Below are 17,464 nucleotides of genomic sequence, written 5' to 3' on the forward strand. Positions count from 1 at the left end.
AGAACACTAAAATGTAAAAACAATAAATGGGTGACTAAGGGCACGAGGCAAATAAGACCACAGTGCAAAGGAAAGTTAGGATGATCAAAAATGGCAAAAAGGCAAGCGTAAAGGCTTTGTATCTTTATGGATGAAGCATTTGGAATATGGTAGTCAAACTGACGGCGCAAATCGACGTAAATGGAAAGGATTTCATAGCCATTACGGAGACATGGTTAAAAGATCAATGTAAGAAGTTTAACAACACCAGGTTAAAGTCCAACAGGTTTATTTGGTAGCAAAAGCCACACAAACTTTCGGAGCTCTAAGTCCCTTCTTCAGGTGAGTGGGAATTCTGTTCACAAACAGAGCTTATAAAGACACAGACTCAATTTACATGAATAATGGTTGGAATGCGAATACTTACAACTAATCAAGTCTTTAAGAAACAAAACAATGTGAGTGGAGAGAGCATCAAGACAGGCTAAAAAGATGTGTATTGTCTCCAGACAAGACAGCCACATCATAATTACTATTATGACTTTCCTACATTATGACTGCAGGAATTATGGGTGACTTTAATCTTCATGTTGATTGGGTTAATCAAGTTGGAAAGGGTAGCTACGACAACAAATGCAGAGTGCATCAGGGATAGTTTCCAAGAACAATATGTCATAGAGCCACATCATAAAAGATCAAAGCAGGGAACTCAATATTCTGGGATATTTGACCTTTTGGAAAGATAGAACAGAAGGAAAAGGTAGTGGAATAGCACTATTAATAAGAAATGAAATGAAGCCAGTTCTGAGAGACAATCTAGGCTTGGATGATATACAGACTATTTGGGTGGAGGTAAAAAAATAACAAAAAAAAATTGGTAGGAGTAGTGTATAGGCCCCCAACAGTAGCCACTTGTAGGAAAGGGTATAAATCAACAAATAATAGGAGGATGTAAAAAGAATAGAGCAATAATTATGGGTGACTTTAATCTTCATGTTGATTGGGTTAATCAAGTTGGAAAGGGTAGCTACGACAACAAATGCAGAGTGCATCAGGGATAGTTTCCAAGAACAATATGTCATAGAGCCAAGCAGGGAACAGGGTATCTTGGTTCTGGTAATGTGTAATGAGATAGGTTTAATAAATGACTGCAGAGTAAAAGACTCCCTAGGAAACAGTGATCTTGTGATTTGGGGGTAGCACGGTGGCACAGTGGCTAGCACTGCTGCCTCACAGCGCCAGGGACCAGGGTTCAACTCCAGTCTTGGCTGACTGTGTGGAGTTTGCACGTTGTCCCCGTGTCTGCGTGGGTTTCTCTGGGTGCTCTGGTTTCCTCCCACAGTCCAAAGATGTGTGGTTAGGTTGATTGACCATGCTAAATTGACCATTTAGTGTCAGTGGTATTAGTCGGGTAAATAAGTGGGGTTATGGGCATAGAGCTTGGGTGGAATTGTTATCGGTGCAGGCTTGATGGGCCAAATGGCTTCCTTCTGCACTGTAGGGATTCTATGAAAGCATAATATAATTTAATATTCAGTTTGAAACTTGGGTCAGAAACAACTATCTGTTCTGTAGTTTTCATGCTAATCAAACCTAGGTTAGATCCTACCTTATACAGTCTGGTACAAATAATTTCTTGCAGACCAACTAACTGACCGCCTATGACATTACTGGAACATTTTTTTAAAAATTGTTCTTTTCCAGCTGCTGCCTCTCTGCCACTTGCCAAGTTTATCTTTCTATTTGTCTCCCCCTCTTTCTTTCCATCTGTCTCTGTATGGATCTCACACATTATTATTGCTCATTGTTATCTCAGGATCTCACAATTTGTCTTCACCTTTTTCTTCACGTCTTCCCAAACCAGTGTCATCATCCCCATTTCCTCTGTACAAGTCTATCACTTGCTTTTCTGTCTCTCAGTATTTATTCCCTTTTCCCTATCTGTCTATCACTGCAGTATCACTTGTTTTTCTTGTCTTTCACTTCTCTGCTTTTCTTTTCACCTTCCAGGGATTACTGAGGCCAGTCTTTGGGTTTTGATGCCCTGATAGCCTCAGAACCGAGCTCATCTGCTCCAACTTATAAGCCAAAGGCCAAGGAGCAGGACGAAAGAGGGGAAAGGACTTCTTCCTCTGAGGGAGAGGAAGTGAGGAAGGAGGTGGAGGCAGCAGGGATGGTATCGAATTCAGTTCCATGCAGAATATTTTTCCTGACACTGTTATGGTGGATTCAAAGCTCTGGCTCCAACTGATTTTCCCAAACTCTGGAATTGCTGTACCATTAACAGGTGGAAGGGACACTAGGGGCTGGACCTCAAACCAAGGAGGAGTAAGGATCACAGACTGGGAAGGATGGGTGGCTAAGTCCTGGCCACAAAGAAAGCAAGGACTTTGATCGAGAAGAAGCCAGGTACATGGGCACTGAATAGACTGGTAAACTGGGTACTGGAGCCTGGAGATTTCACTGGAGCAAGGATGGTGAAGATTGGCAGTGGCTACTTCTGCTGGATCCAGTGTGTGTGAGAAGAGATGGGACCCACTGGTATCTCAATATCTCATTACCATATTGTAATATTTCCTTAACGTGATGGCATGCTGCTATCCCTGGGAGACATGTTATAACAAATCATGGGTTTGAATGCAGGAGGGTATTATTTTTAAAGGCCATGATCCCCATTCAAAGACTATTCAACTGAAATGCTGATTAGAGAATCAAGTGTGGAGACAAACCGCTCAGAGGCTTTCAGAGGATTAAACCCCAAAACCATTCATCCACCATGTTTTTAAGAGGTATCGGGGGTGACGTTCCCATAGGGCAGGACTTATACACATCTTTCCGAATCTTTCCTAATGTAGCCCACTTCACTGAGTCAGAGGGGGTTCATTGTGCACAATTGGTTCTCTGTAGGATTCCCACTGTCAAAGAGCCCCAATCTCATTCTGCAGCACCTTTCCCTTTAAATATTCCTCTTTTAAAAACAAGTGATTCTCTTTAAAAATATTTGTGGATTCCCATTCAAAACATGTACGAAGATGTTTTACTAAAATGAGGTTGCGTGGTTGACTGTACGGTTGGCTGTAATTGTTATAATGCGAAACTAGTCTGTAATAGGGGACTTCTCCTAAATTTTAGGTTGTACTCGGAAATGAATAACAATAAGGTTAAGATTATGTAAAATTGGGAATTTGGTTTGGTGTTTATTGTCAGTATTGAATAATACTCTGACCTCCTCCCTATTCTTGAAGGCTTGAACCCCTCGCTAGCATACGGATCTAGGGTCCAGGAGCCCTTCATTATCTTCCCCACATGATTGTGAGCCTAGACAAACCAGTCAACTATTTGACTGAGAGGCATCACAACTGGGCTCAATTCTGGATTCCACCATCATCCACAACCACCGACTGGCAGCAAAGGTCACTAGTTAGCAGCCAGAAACAGGACCCTGGCTGATTTTTCCTCTCCCAAACTCCACAGTACTGAGACCAATTGTACAGCACCTCAACTGCTGCATCATTTGCGATCAGCTAACTAATGAGCGTGAATTATTCAGTATGGGTTTTCATTTGTTGGGGATGATCTTACCAGAATTGGGCAAAGTGTATGTTCTGATGAGAAAACTGGCATGAAGCTCTCCAGCTGCACTGACCAGTTTTCTTTCCAGATTTAGAGCCTCTTAGTCTGAAAAAAAGAGTGGGCGAGGTTTGCGCTACCACTCTAGTGGGGCAGGGGCTCGTAGAGCTGGCAGGAACGGCTGTACTGAGATCGGGTGCCATCTTTAAAGGGTGCCCCAATTGAAATACAAAGATTACTCCCCACCCAGCCCACAAACATCACCGGCATCCCCATCCTCATCCCCATCCCCACCCCCCCGCCAAAATCCCCATCCTCATCACCATCCCCTGCCTCGATCATCGCTGGCAACCCTATCCCCCTTTTCCCCCCACAATCATTGCTGGCATCCCCATTCCCGCCCCCCCCCCCCCGCCCCCCCACCCCAAAACGGCTAGATAATTATATTTAAATTCATTAAAATCTATTAAAATCAGGTTCAAGCCCATAACATTGCTGGCGAAGGGTAGGGAAAATTGGAAATCACCATCTCACCGGTGAGATTCACGATTTCCAATTTCCTCCAGATTTTTCACTCCCTCCGGTAATCTCACACACACTGTGGGGGCTCAAAATCCCATTGACTGTCATTGTTGAGACTATTGGTTTAAGTTGAGGTGACGGAAGAGGGGTACAGATTGGTTTATACCCCTAAGCGATGCAGAGACAGAATCAAACCTGCCTTGGGTCCTGGTTCTAGTTCAGTGATCTCAATTGAAAATATAAACTCATCTAGATTTTCTGATTTATGCAAACTCTGGGCTTCCTACAAATATTTACTGATTACTGAAGTATTTAATACAATTATTTAATAATTATTAGAGTTTTATATGCCAAAGGTGAAGCACTGCCTTTAATACCAACTTATTGTTGAAACCATATTTCTGACCCCTACTGTCTGCGGGTGTCAATAATCGATTTACAGACCCCACAATCTCAATGTCAGGCTTCAAGCCTTATGCTTAGATATCAGCCATACGCAATTGCACTGCTTGCAGCTCCAATAACACTACAGGACTTTCACACTCACATTACGTATCACCCCTTCCCCAAAGACCTGTGCAATTTTGTAATTATGGCATTAATTGAGTGCCACAGAGTTCAGGGTCTGCAATATTTCATATTTACAAAGGCTATAAACATCATGTTCAGACAGTAAAGATATGTCAACAAGCAGTTGAAGCAAATGCAATCCTCCACAGCCCTGACCTACAATTCCCTTAATCACAGCCTGGGATCTGGCTCAGCAGAAAATGTGGTCAAGTTCTGCTTCCATCCTGACCATTGCAATACATTAAGTTACAACTCCATTCCATGGCTTAGAGAGTGCAGAGCCCAGAGAGAACAGAATTTTCATTGTAAAACGATTGAAAAGGATTTAATAGACATCCCCCAAAGTTATAAAAATATCTAACAAGATACTAAATCAGTCACAGCTAATGGCAATAACCTTATCACTGAACTGAGATTCCATCACTCCATTGGTGAGCTGAGACCTGTCTTCCACTACAATAAGTGACCTCATTCTCTGCAGTTTTTTTCAGTAACATCTTTTTGGGATATCTTATCTTTGATTCTTTATGTTACGACCACCTAATGGCAGTTGCTAGGATGAAAGCTATTGGCTCGATTTTTAAAGACTGCTGATTATCATAGCCCCACTCCTATTCATTGTCAAGATCAAATTTACTGATTTACTGTCACCACAGCCGCTTAGACCACTGGAGAGCTTGGAATGAGTAAAGTATTCAGCTTGCATAAGACTCCCAATAAATAATGTACGTGTCAAAATTATTGAAGGAGGGTCACAGCCAAATGTACTTGTTTTGGAACAACCTGATTGTACTGGTTTGTTTAAACTTATAAGTCCAGTAATGGGAGATGCAAGGACCTTCTGTTGGCTAGAGAAATCTCTTTCTGTAATAATTCATCTCATTATCAGAAAAGAAAATATTTTACCATTTTCACCAATCCATTAGACAAATTGAATTTTAAACTCCATTCAAAAGTGACCTTTGTTATTTTTGAAAAAAATGCATCGTTGTCTTTCAATCACTCTTTCAGGCAGAATTGAGAAAAAAGCTGACTGTATTTTAGAACATAGACATAGAACATAGAACAGTACAGCACAGAACAGGCCCTTCGGCCCACGATGTTGTGCCGAGCTTTATCTGAAACCAAGATCAATCTATCCCACTCCCTATCATCCTGGTGTGCTCCATGTGCCTAACCGCTTAAATGTTCCTAAAGTGTCTGACTCCACTATCACTGCAGGCAGTCCATTCCACACCCCAACTACTCTCTGCGTAAAGAACCTACCTCTGATATCCTTCCTATATCTCCCACCATGAACCCTATAGTTATGCCCCCTTGTAATAGCTCCATCCACCCGAGGAAATAGTCTTTGAACGTTCACTCTATCTATCCCCTTCATCATTTTATAAACCTCTATTAAGTCTCCCCTCAGCCTCCTCCGCTCCAGAGAGAACAGCCCTAGCTCCCTCAACCTTTCCTCATAAGACCTACCCTCCAAACCAGGCAGCATCCTGGTAAATCTCCTCAGCACTCTTTTCAGCACTTTAGCATTGTTTTTGATGAAGACCTCATAGAATCATAGAATCATAGAAACCCTACAGTGCAGAAGGAGGCCATTCGGCCCATCGAGTCTGCACCGACCACAATCCCACCCAGGCCCTACCCCCACATGTTTTACCCGCTAATCCCTCTAACCTACGCATCCCAGGACTCTAAGGGGCAATTTTTTTTTAACCTGGCCAATCAACCTAACCCGCACATCTTTGGACTGTGGGAGGAAACCGGAGCACCCGGAGGAAACCCACGCAGACACGAGGAGAATGTGCAAACTCCACACAGACAGTGACCCGAGCCAGGAATCGAACCCGGGACCCTGGAGCTGTGAAGCAGCAGTGCTAACCACTGTGCTACCGTGCCACCCTCGTGCTACCGTGCCACCCTCGTGCTACCGTGCCACCCTCAGCATTTTTGGTCTGAGCTCTCTCCCCCACTGTTTATTGGACATGCTTTTTCTGAGTACATTTAAGATTGTTACAAAGCAATTTAACATTATTTAATCATAGATTTCAAGGTGGGAAATGACACCCAAACAAATGCCGATATAAAACATAATCAAATCACCAAACCTTATATCACATGAAAAGGGCCAGCTCCTCAATTATATTAAAATTAATTTCCTAATAGGTAACAGGATGAATTTCCCAACTTATAGATATACAGTGCAGATCAGAAGTCTTGTTTCAGCCCAAAGTATCTAGTATCCAACATTTGGATTAATTTTCAAGAACTTTCCTGTAGCGAGGCGACTTCTTGCAAGCTGTGCCCAGCATACCTTCGAATTCTATCTTTTACTCTCATTCTACGCTTCTATAACTTAATTCTATCTCTTTTACATTCTTCACTCTCTTGTTTCCTTCTCTATGAATGGTATGCTTTGTCTGTATAGCGCTCAAGAAACAATACTTTTCACTGTATGCTAATACATGTGACAATAATAAATCAAATCAAATCAAAATCAAATAATTTATGAGAGACTGTCATTTGTGGGATTACATTGGGACAAGTACAAACACAAACAAGGTTGAAAAGACTACAAAAAGATAGCCTTTCATGACTTCAGAGTGTCCCAAAGTGCTTTAAAGCCATTTAAATGTTGCTGAAGAGTAGTCACTGTTGTGAGATAGATTTCGACACTACGGTCTATAGTGAAGGAGCAAAGGGGACAGAAAGCATACTGAAAATAATATAAACCAAACTGCACTACTTTCATTCAAAGTTGAATTTTTATGTAGCTATTTTACACTGGTCTTGTCAAAAAAATCACAACTTCTTTATAATAATGCACAGAAAAGAAGCTGAAATTTTCAATTTGCCTCCTGAAGTCTGTTTTCTGTTTTGGAGTATATTTTAGAACTGACTTCTTCTATTAATGCTTGTTGTTACTTTAACAAAAGGAAATAACACCAAACACTATCGATTGAAAAAAACGTGTTTGCACTTCAATCATCAGGGGTGATTCTCCCAAAAAGATTCTAAGTGTCAAATTCACGTAAAAACTGGTCATTCCCATTGGGTTTTTTTAATGGGATTTTCAAAATGAATCTCCCTCTCTCTGTGCACTGCAGAGTGATGTGGAGGTGCCAGTGTTGGACTGGGGTAAACACAGCAGGAAGTTTAACAACACCAGGTTAAAGACCAACAGGTTTATTTGGTAGCAAAAGCCACAAGCTTTCGGAGCCTTAAGCCCCTTCTTCAGGTGAGTGGAAATTCTGTTCACAAACAGGACATATAAAGACACAAACTCAATTTACAGAATAATGGTTGGAATGCGAATACTTACAGCTAATCAAGTCTTTAAGATACAAACAATGTGAGTGGAGAGAGCATCAAGACAGGTTAAAGAGATGTGTATTTTCTCCAGACAGGACAGCCAGTGAGACTCTGCAGGTCCAGGCAAGCTGCAGGAAAGGATGTCCCGAGGCATGGTACACTGGGGAAACCATGCAGGCGCTGCGACAACGGATGAATGAACACCGCTCGACAATCACCAGGCAAGACTGTTCTCTTCCTGTTGGGGAGCACTTCAGAGGTCACGGGCATTCGGCCTCTGATATTCGGGTAAGCGTTCTCCAAGGCAGCCTTCACGACACACGACGGCGCAGAATTGCTGAGCAGAAACTGATAGCCAAGTTCCGCACACACGAGGATGGCCTCAACCGGGATATTGGGTTCATGTCACACTATCTGTAATCCCCACAGCTTGCCTGGACCTGCAGAGTTTCACTGGCTGTCCTGTCTGGAGACAATACACATCTCTTTAACCTGTCTTGATGCTCTCTCCACTCACATTGTTTGTACCTTAAAGACTTGATTAGCTGTAAGTATTCGCATTCCAACCATTATTCTGTAAATTGAGTTTGTGTCTTTATATGCCCTGTTTGTGAACAGAATTCCCACTCACCTGAAGAAGGGGCTTAAGGCTCCGAAAGCTTGTGTGGCTTTTGCTACCAAATAAACCTGTTGGTCTTTAACCTGGTGTTGTTAAACTTCTTACACTGCAGAGTGTTCAGGGATTCACGCTGAAAATCAGTGGGTGGGGCCTATTCCCGTTGGAGATGCCGCCAGCATAGCACTGAGTGGGCCACTGCGCATGTGCCAATCTGTTAGGGCGGAGATCGGCGCATGCGCAATAGCCCCGCATTGCCGGCCTCCCAATCACTGGCCAGCCAAATTGCTGACCCTCCAATCCCCCCACTCTCTAATTGCTGGCCTCCCGGACCTCTCCCAGGAAGCCCCGATGTGCCCTCCCCCCACCGCCCTCCCCAAAGCCAGCCCCGGTCCCCCTGATATCCCCCATGGCAGTTCCAACCCCCCCTGGCAGTCCTGACCCCCTCCCCCCCCCGAACCCCCCACCCAGATGGCCAGCCCCAATTAGCCCTTTCCCTCCCTCTGCCACTGATCCTATGCAGAGTGGCAGCGGGACCCCCACCCCATTGATCACCCTCCAATAGGCCACGCCCCCTCTGACCCTGTCTCCTTGGCACTGCCCGATGCCTGGTGGGCATAGTCAAGGTGTCCCTTGGGCATTGCCAGTTTTCTCACGGGGAACCCCTCTATTACCCCTGACCTACTGGGGGGGCTTCAGTGGTCTCTGTCCACTCCAGCGGGGTCAGGCCACTAGTTCCCTGTTAGTGGGGAGCTGGTGTAAACCCCACTGGAGTGAACCACTCCTGGCCAGGATGGGGGTGGCGGGGGTGGGGGGGGGGAGGGGGTGTGGAATGCTAGCAGGCCCAGAGGCTTCAGTCCTAGACCCACGAATTGGATTTAATTGGTAATTTAAATATGCAAATGAGCTCCATGCTGATTTCTGGTGCGGAGCTGATGACGCTACAAATCTTCATCTGGGTGATGTGCAGAGGGCGAGACATCCAGCGGGGAGCCCGGTAAACGGCCTCCGCTGATATCGCCAGGCCGGTTGCGCTGCCAGAACAGCGGAGCGGGTTGGGAGAATCGCCCCAATGGTATTTCATGGTTCAAGTGAAAGAAGATGGATGAAGGCATTACCCCAGAGGAGAGGGTGGAAGTGCCCTTACATTTCACTGGCAATGGCCATTCCTTTTACCTGTTAGATTGGCTACAGAAATCATAGCAGCAGATAACCTCATTCAGCAGGTACTCATCATCAATGTCCCTTGATTCGAGAATGATGTTCATTCAGGGTCGGGCGTTGCTGCCATGATGATTGCATATATTGGGATAGGAATTTCTGTCAGGCTGTGATAATCAGTGTCATTCATCTGAGATCATCGAAACCAGGATGAAAGATGCCAAATTTTAACCACAAAATGCATTAAACACAAATAGTTATGCCCCTGATCAAACAAATCACTTTTGTAAAGGTCCAATAATTTCACTCATTTGAAAGCCTTGGAGGAGGATTCTCAAATTAAGTTGGTTCTTTTGGATGTTTCTTTTTGTAGCAGTGTCACAGAATGACCATCAGAGACAAGAAAAATTCCAGCTATCTTCCTTGACTTCAATGCTCTGTTGCCGAGTCTCCAAGCATCAATACCCTGGGGTCACCACAGAACCAGAGCTAAATTGGAGCAACCACATTTATAAACTGGTTACAGGATCAGAGCACAGGTCTGTCAATGTCAAGGCACCAACAATGATCATCAGCATGAGGGGAGGATGGGACAGGAATCCCACTCCCCTTCCAACTGAAGCCAATTTAGACAGATTAAAAGCTTGTGTAGCACTTGTAAAGGTTTGAACTTCTCTTCCTTGTAGAGCCATACAGGTTACCCATACCGTCAGAGACTGACCAGTTGAGGGCAGGTGGGTACAAAGTGAGAAGCCAAGCATGGCAGCCCTAGGGCATCCCCAAAAGATTGTTAGCAAGATAAAAGGGGGCTTGGCATTGGGTAACAGGGAGAGTGAGCACTCAACGACCAGCCTTTGAACAGGATCGACATCTCTGGCATTACTATGGGGCAGAAGAACAGGGCACAAAGGCTGCCAAGGGTAATTGAGGGTGGGGGAACTTGCCCAGTAATAAGGCTCCAGCTAGCAATAGGGACACACTGTCAGGTTTTGAACCCTGTTGCAATGATAGGAAACACTCCCTGCAGAAAAGGCAGAATCATGAACATGGGAGAGGAAAGAGGGGCTGGAAGGCAACAGAAGCCAAACCGTCCACACAGGATTGACTGCAAAGTTGAAGCTTAACTGGAGATGACCTCGAAACAACACCACAGGAGATTGTGACTCTCCAGGCAGATGTTAAAAGATATCTGAGCCTTTCTTGCCAAAGAGCTCGTACCTTGCAGCATTGGTTGTCATGCCCTGTCAGTGGCTGCCGAAGTCGCTGTGACCTTGAACATCTTCACTTCTAGTTCCTTCTAAACATTAACTGTGGACTTTAGTGGCATCTCAATGTCATGGAGGTCCACTTTGCCAGAGCTAGACAGCACATTTGTTCAATGACAATATGGCCTCAGAGGGCAGTGGGTTCCACCTCCTTCGCTGACTTCCTCCAGGTGCAGACATCAATGATAGCACCAATATGACCATACTAAGTGGCTGCCCAGTGAGGTTCATCAATGGGTAGCGCTTCCACTCCCTCAATGCCAAATGATCTGCAATCTCCACAAGAGTTACCTACATGTGTCTACTCATATTCCTGGCAGCCGCCATGACTCCTTCATTCTTCACTCCAACCCCAATGTGTGTGGACAAAGACTACTCCCTCCTCTACCAGAGCCCAGGCAGAGGCACAAAGTGATACAACCAATGCACATGCTCAGCAGGACAGCCATTGAACAGGCCACCTGGCTTCTGAAGATTTGATTTTGGTGCCCATATCAGTTGGGTGGTGCATTTTGCATAAAGTGGCCCTTCAGAGAGATGTGGACCTTGAGGGCAGTAAGGCCCTGGTTAAAGACAGCTCATTGGAGAAGAGTTGCTAAGACCAAACATTCATGTTTAGTACATGAATGTGCAGCCTTGCTGACTGTGGGAAAATTTGCATTTGTCCTGTACATGTTTCTGCATAATGTATTAAAGAGAAAATATTAAAATATAATTTGACATTTGAAAGTGTGGCACATTTTATAACACAATAAAATGTTATTATGTAATAAAAACTGTTGATGAAATCATTTTATGTCTTCTGCCCTGCACCTTCCCACATTGTACTGAACAAACAACTTTAAGTGGGTAAAAAGTCAAGGAGGTGAGAGAGTAGAAAAGAGGAGGTGCGGAGAAATGACCCTGAACAGAGAGGTGTTCCAGCTGCATGAAAACGTGGCCTCCCCCTACCAACGTCTGGGAGGAGGATCTCCCTCCCCTCCCTCACGGCCTCCAGAATTGGATTCAACTCAGCTTTGATGAAGTGAGGGTCTGTCCTGCCCTGGGTGCTAGGCCTCTGGCTCCTCAGTGACATCTCACATCCCTCTGAAGTGGAAGGCTTTAGCACCAACTACAGATCTCTCCCTCGGGATGTCAGCAAGGATGGCTGCTGTGGGCTGTCTGAATGAGTCACACAATTCAGCAGGTCCATCTCCATTCACACTCCCACTGACTCTAAGTGGACAGGAAACCTAGCTCCACGCCAAATCTGGACTCACCCCTGTGGAAATTCCATCAGAGGTGGGTATCTGACCCAAAAACAGACCCAGCTCTTGTTTCCCGTCACCACAGTGAAACTTTCATCCAGAACTGCCATTGAGTAGCGAGACAGGACGGCAGTCATCACATCCCCCATTATTTTCAGACTATGCCTGGAGCAATAAAATACCACATGTGGCCAGAGGAGCGTTTCAGACATTTCCTTTTAATCAAACTTTTTTTTTTTGATTTACCGCATCATGTACTTTAAAGAAATTAAAAGCTGAGTCTGTTTTTCCCTCAATTTGTTGCTGACAGATTTAAAAAAATATTGACCTGATGCCGACTAAAACTTTTCCCTGTAGCTGGCATTATTCTTTGAAGATTTATTCACCTCCTCCCAAGGTGGGGTGAAATCTTCCGATGAAAAGTAATAAAACAGGATCTACTGAAAAACAATAAAGGACTTTTTTGTGCTAATGGAGATAATTGATTTTGTGTAAAATATTGCAGTTGTGCTGGACATTTCTGCAATGCAGTTACAGTGTTATTGAAATTCCCTTCATCTTCTCATCAATAACTACTCCATATGCAACTGTCTGCGTTTGCTTTACAGGCAAATTTATCAAACTGAGTTCATTTGTATTGGCATATTAAAACAGGGAATCATTAGATGGCTCCCAATCTTCTGTCTGGCCTTTAAACCGTGGGTGATGCTGATTTTCACCTTCCCCTCATCACTGACTTAAGGTATGACATTTTCAAAGAACACTGTTGATCTGGTTGTATTTAAATAATTCAAGTTCTGTAAGGATTACTGTGTTAGAGGCAAACCTAATGCAAATCAAAGGTTATACTACTCTTACGTTTTAAAATAACAATGTTTAGGATCTCAAATGCTAAGACTAAACATTCATGTTTAGTACATGAATGTGCAGCCTTGCTGACTGTGGGAAAATTTGCATTTGTCCTGTAGATGTTTCTGCATAAGGTATTAAAGAGAAAATATTAAAATATAATTTGACATTTGAAAGTGTGGCACATTTTATAACACAATAAAATGTTATTATGTAATAAAAACTGTTGATGAAATCATTTTATGTCTTCTGCCCTGCACCTTCCCACATTGTACTGAACAAACAACTTTAAATGGGTAAAAAGTCAATACCCAGGTTACATCAGTTCCCCAGGAGCATATAGTGCTGCAGGCAAATACATGTGCAGCTCTCATTGGTTCCTTCAATGATATAAATGATGAAACACTTGTGAGTTAGGTAGGTAGTTGTGGTACTATCTGCTCACAGGGAATTAGACTACACTTGTGTTGGGCCGCTTACAAACAATTTTCTCCCTCCAGAGTTGCACTTTCACTTTAACTGCTGGGCAATAGCGGATTCGCAGTCAATTTTGCATTGAGTCCCATTTGCTGACTTTACCTGAACCAAAAATACAATGCTTAAAGTAACCATTCACTCCAAAGGTGTCAGATGGCTCTCAGGGGCAGCATGGTGGCACAGGGGTTAGCACTACTGCCTCACAGCGCCAGGGATCCAGGTTCGATTCCCGGCTTGGATCACTGTCTGTGTGGAGTTTTGATGTGGAGATGCTGGCGTTGGACTGGGGTAAACACAGTAAGAAGTCTCACAACACCAGGTTAAAGTCCAACAGGTTTATTTGGTAGGAAAAGCCACTAGCTTTCAGAGCGTTGCCCATTCGAAGACTCACCTGACGAAGGGGCAGCGCTCCGAAAGCTAGTGGCTTTTGCTACCAAATAAACCTGTTGGACTTTAACCTGGTGCTGTGAGACTTCTTACTGTGTGTGGAGTTTGTACATTCTCCCTGTGTCTGCGTGGGTTTCCTCCAGGTGCTCCGGTTTCTTCCCACAGTCTGAAAGATGTGCAGGTTAGGTGAATTGGCCATGCTAAATTCTCCCTCAGTGTACCCAAACAGGCACAGGAATGTGGCAACTAGGGGATTTTCACAGTAACTTCATTGCAGTGTGAATGTAAGCCTACTTGTGACACTAACAAAAAAACCTTAAACTTTTTTAGTTAGTAACACTCTTGCCTGGGCATCACAAGCTTCTGGATTCAAGTCTCACTCCAGGACTTAAGCACAAAAATCAAGGCTGACACTCCAGTGCAGTATGGCACCAGTGCTACTGGAGTTGCTGTCTCTCAGATGAGACACCAAGACAAGGACCCATCAGTCTGCTTGGGTGGATGTAAGTGATCCTATGGCACTTTTTCAAAGAAGAGCGGGGGAATTATCCCTGGTGTCCTGGCCAATATTTACCACTAAAAACAACATCACAAAAAAGGACCATCTGGTCATTATCAGATTGCAGTTCGTGAAAGTTTGCTGTTTGTGGAACTTCACTATTTGTGGAAGTTTGCTGTGTGTTTATTGGCTGCCGGGTTTCCAACAATACATTCAAAAGTATTTAATTGGCTATAAAGAACTTTGTGATAGCAACCGGTTGTGAAAAGTGTTATACCAATGCAAGCATTTTTTTCAAAATCACTTTAAATTGTGGTATAAGGTGATCTGCTTCATTACCTACCAGGGAAGCTCAGGGACTGGTACATCTGCATTCCAGTGTAATTTTGGTTGCTTCCACAAGAGTCCTACTAGAGTTATGATGGGACTGCATTGTAAGAGGAGTGGATTATTGGCCCAGAAATGTTCAATGCAATCAACTAATAGAAGGTCCTGTTTGATTATCTAAAGTTACTGTGGTTTCAGGCATTGCGCCACTTCCAATTATGTTAAAGTTGCAGTGCATTTAATCTTTTCCCAATAAGATTTAGCCATTTTTATCCATTTAACTGAAAATCAGCAATCCAAGGACAAATCACGGTTAAAATTGCACTCATTTCGAGAGGTGTTTGTTTCCTGCTCAAACTAATTTGCACATTGCTAAATGTAAAATCTGCCATAAACCAATGCAATCAGGAAGTGTTTTAGAATGCTTCCTTTTAATTTTTTCTTTAAAAATATTCCCAGTTGTAGTTAGGAGCAGTAACTTTGATTTGATTTGATTTATTATTGTCACATGTATTAGCACACAGTGAAAAGTATTGTTTCTTGCATGCTATACAGACAAAACATATCGTGTAATCATAACCATACCAAACTTGGTATAGTTAGGAGCTGTAATTTAGTGTAGTTAGGAACGGTAACTTGCTGTAGTTAGGAGTGGTAACTTGGTGTAGTTAGAGCAGTAACTTGGTGTAGTTAGGAGCAGTAACATGGTGTAGTTAGGAGCAGTAACTTGCTGTAGTTAGGAGTGGTAACTTGGTGTAGTTAGAGCTGTAACTTGGTGTAGTTAGAGCAGTAACTTGGTGTAGTTAGGAGCGGTAACATGGTGCAGTTAGGAGTGGTAACTTGGTGTAATTAGGAGCGGTAACTTGGTGTAGTTAGGAGCGGTAACTTGGTGTAGTTAGAGCAGTAACTTGGTGTAGTTAGAGCAGTAACTTGGTGTAGTTAGGAGCAGTAACTTGGTGTAGTTAGGAGCGGTAACTTGGTGTAGATAGAGCAGTAACGTGGTGTAGTTAGGAGCGGTAACTTGGTGTAGTTAGGAGCAGTAACTTGGTGTAGTTAGGAGCAGTAACTTGGTGTAGTTAGAGCAGTAACGTGGTGTAGTTAGGAGCGGTAACTTGGTGTAGTTAGTAGCAGTAACTTGCTGTAGTTAGGAGCGGTAACTTGGTGTAGTTAGAGCAGTAACCTGGTGTAGTTAGGAGTGGTAACATGGTGTAGTTAGAGCAGTAACCTGGAGTAGTTAGGAGCGGTAACTTGGTGTTGTTAGAGCAGTAACTTGGTGTAGTTAGGAGCAGTAACTTGGTGTAGTTAGAGCAGTAACTTGGTGTAGTTAGGAGTGGTAACTTGGTGTAGTTAGAGCAGGAACTTGGTGTAGTTAGGAGCGGTAACTTGGTGTAGTTAGGAGCAGTAACTTGGTGTAGTTAGAGCAGTAACTTGCTGTAGTTAGGAGTGGTAAAATGGTGTAGTTAGGAGCGGTAACTTGGTGTAATTAGGAGTGGTAACTTGGTGTAGTTTATTCAATCTGTAGAAACTCCTGACCAATACAGGCACACACCAAGATTTCCATACATTTCCACTTTGTAATCTGCTCAGAATGAAATACTCACAAGTGTCGGGTTTGAGTAAGCCGTGAGAATTCCTGAAGTACTGCGGGTTTTCAATCACAGGGATCTTTGTCATGCCAATGATAACTGCATCAGGTCCACCTTCTGAGGAGGATGGAGTGTTGCTGCCGTTAGTTACATGATGCAATGGACTGGCAGAATCATCATCAGTGCTGATTACTGAAGAAGGACCTAGGAATAGTTCAAATTCATCAGAAATATGTACATAACAATGCAATCCTTCAGCAGCAGAATCAATAACTGAAATAGATCAATCAAATCACCAGTCTCTAGTATTTTGAAGGAAATCAATGGTGGATTTGGTGAAAAGCCTTGCTCACCACGCTTGGATTGCCGGCTCCTGTTCACCTACCTTGGAGCAGAGATCCACATTTCTCACCTGGACTTCACATTGAGCTTCCTGAAAAATGTGGAACATACCTGTCTGGGGGTCCTCCCTTCATGGTCTAGGAGTGTCAGAAGAAACTGAGCCATGTCTCTTTCTTTAACATCATTAGATGCCATATTCCAGTAAATTTAAATGTCCCAAAGCAACTTTGACAAACTATGGAGAGAAGGTAAGTGCGTAAGGTAAGTGGGTGAAGAAGTAGGATGGCAGGTGGGTAAGTGGTGGGGTAGCGGGTATGTTGACAGGCGGTCAGGGGGTATTTGGAGGTGTATGCAGGGTTGAGGAGGCGCTTGGGGGTGGTTCGAGATAGTCAGGGGATGGATGGGTAGTTCAATGGTTGTGGGGGTAATTAGGGGGTAGCTGGGTGGTCAGAGGGGTAGCTGGGGGATGGGGAAGTAGTCCGAGGGTAGGCGGATAGACAGGGTTGAGGGAAGTAGATGGGGTAAGAATTAGTTGTGGGGTTTGGGGGATAATTGGGGGTTTGAGTAGTCAGGGGCTGGGGGGCTGGGGTTCAGTGGGGCATCATGGGGGAGGAGTCAGGGCGGAGGGGTGGCAGTATTATAGTCACCCAGGAGTTGGAACTGGTTTTAACTAACTTTTCCTGTGTAACTATTCTGATAGTGAGGCAGAACCATCCAAAGTCTCTGACTCTTACCGGAATTTTACCGCCTCGCCC

The 17,464-nt window shown here is 43.8% G+C and overlaps 1 protein-coding gene across 1 annotated transcript in view; it reads right to left on the reverse strand.

Moving 5' to 3' along the window:
• The window catches only part of ntrk2a (neurotrophic tyrosine kinase, receptor, type 2a), a 195,497-nt gene that overhangs the window by 61,269 nt on the left and 116,764 nt on the right, over positions 1 to 17,464 (reverse strand). The window contains exon 12 of the mRNA XM_078214460.1: positions 16,383 to 16,571. Coding sequence (XP_078070586.1) covers positions 16,383 to 16,571 — 189 coding nt within the window. The remainder of the gene's footprint in view (positions 1 to 16,382; positions 16,572 to 17,464) is intronic.

This window comes from Mustelus asterias, chromosome 6, assembly GCF_964213995.1.
Source record: "Mustelus asterias chromosome 6, sMusAst1.hap1.1, whole genome shotgun sequence".
NCBI classification, from domain to species: Eukaryota; Metazoa; Chordata; class Chondrichthyes; order Carcharhiniformes; family Triakidae; genus Mustelus; species Mustelus asterias.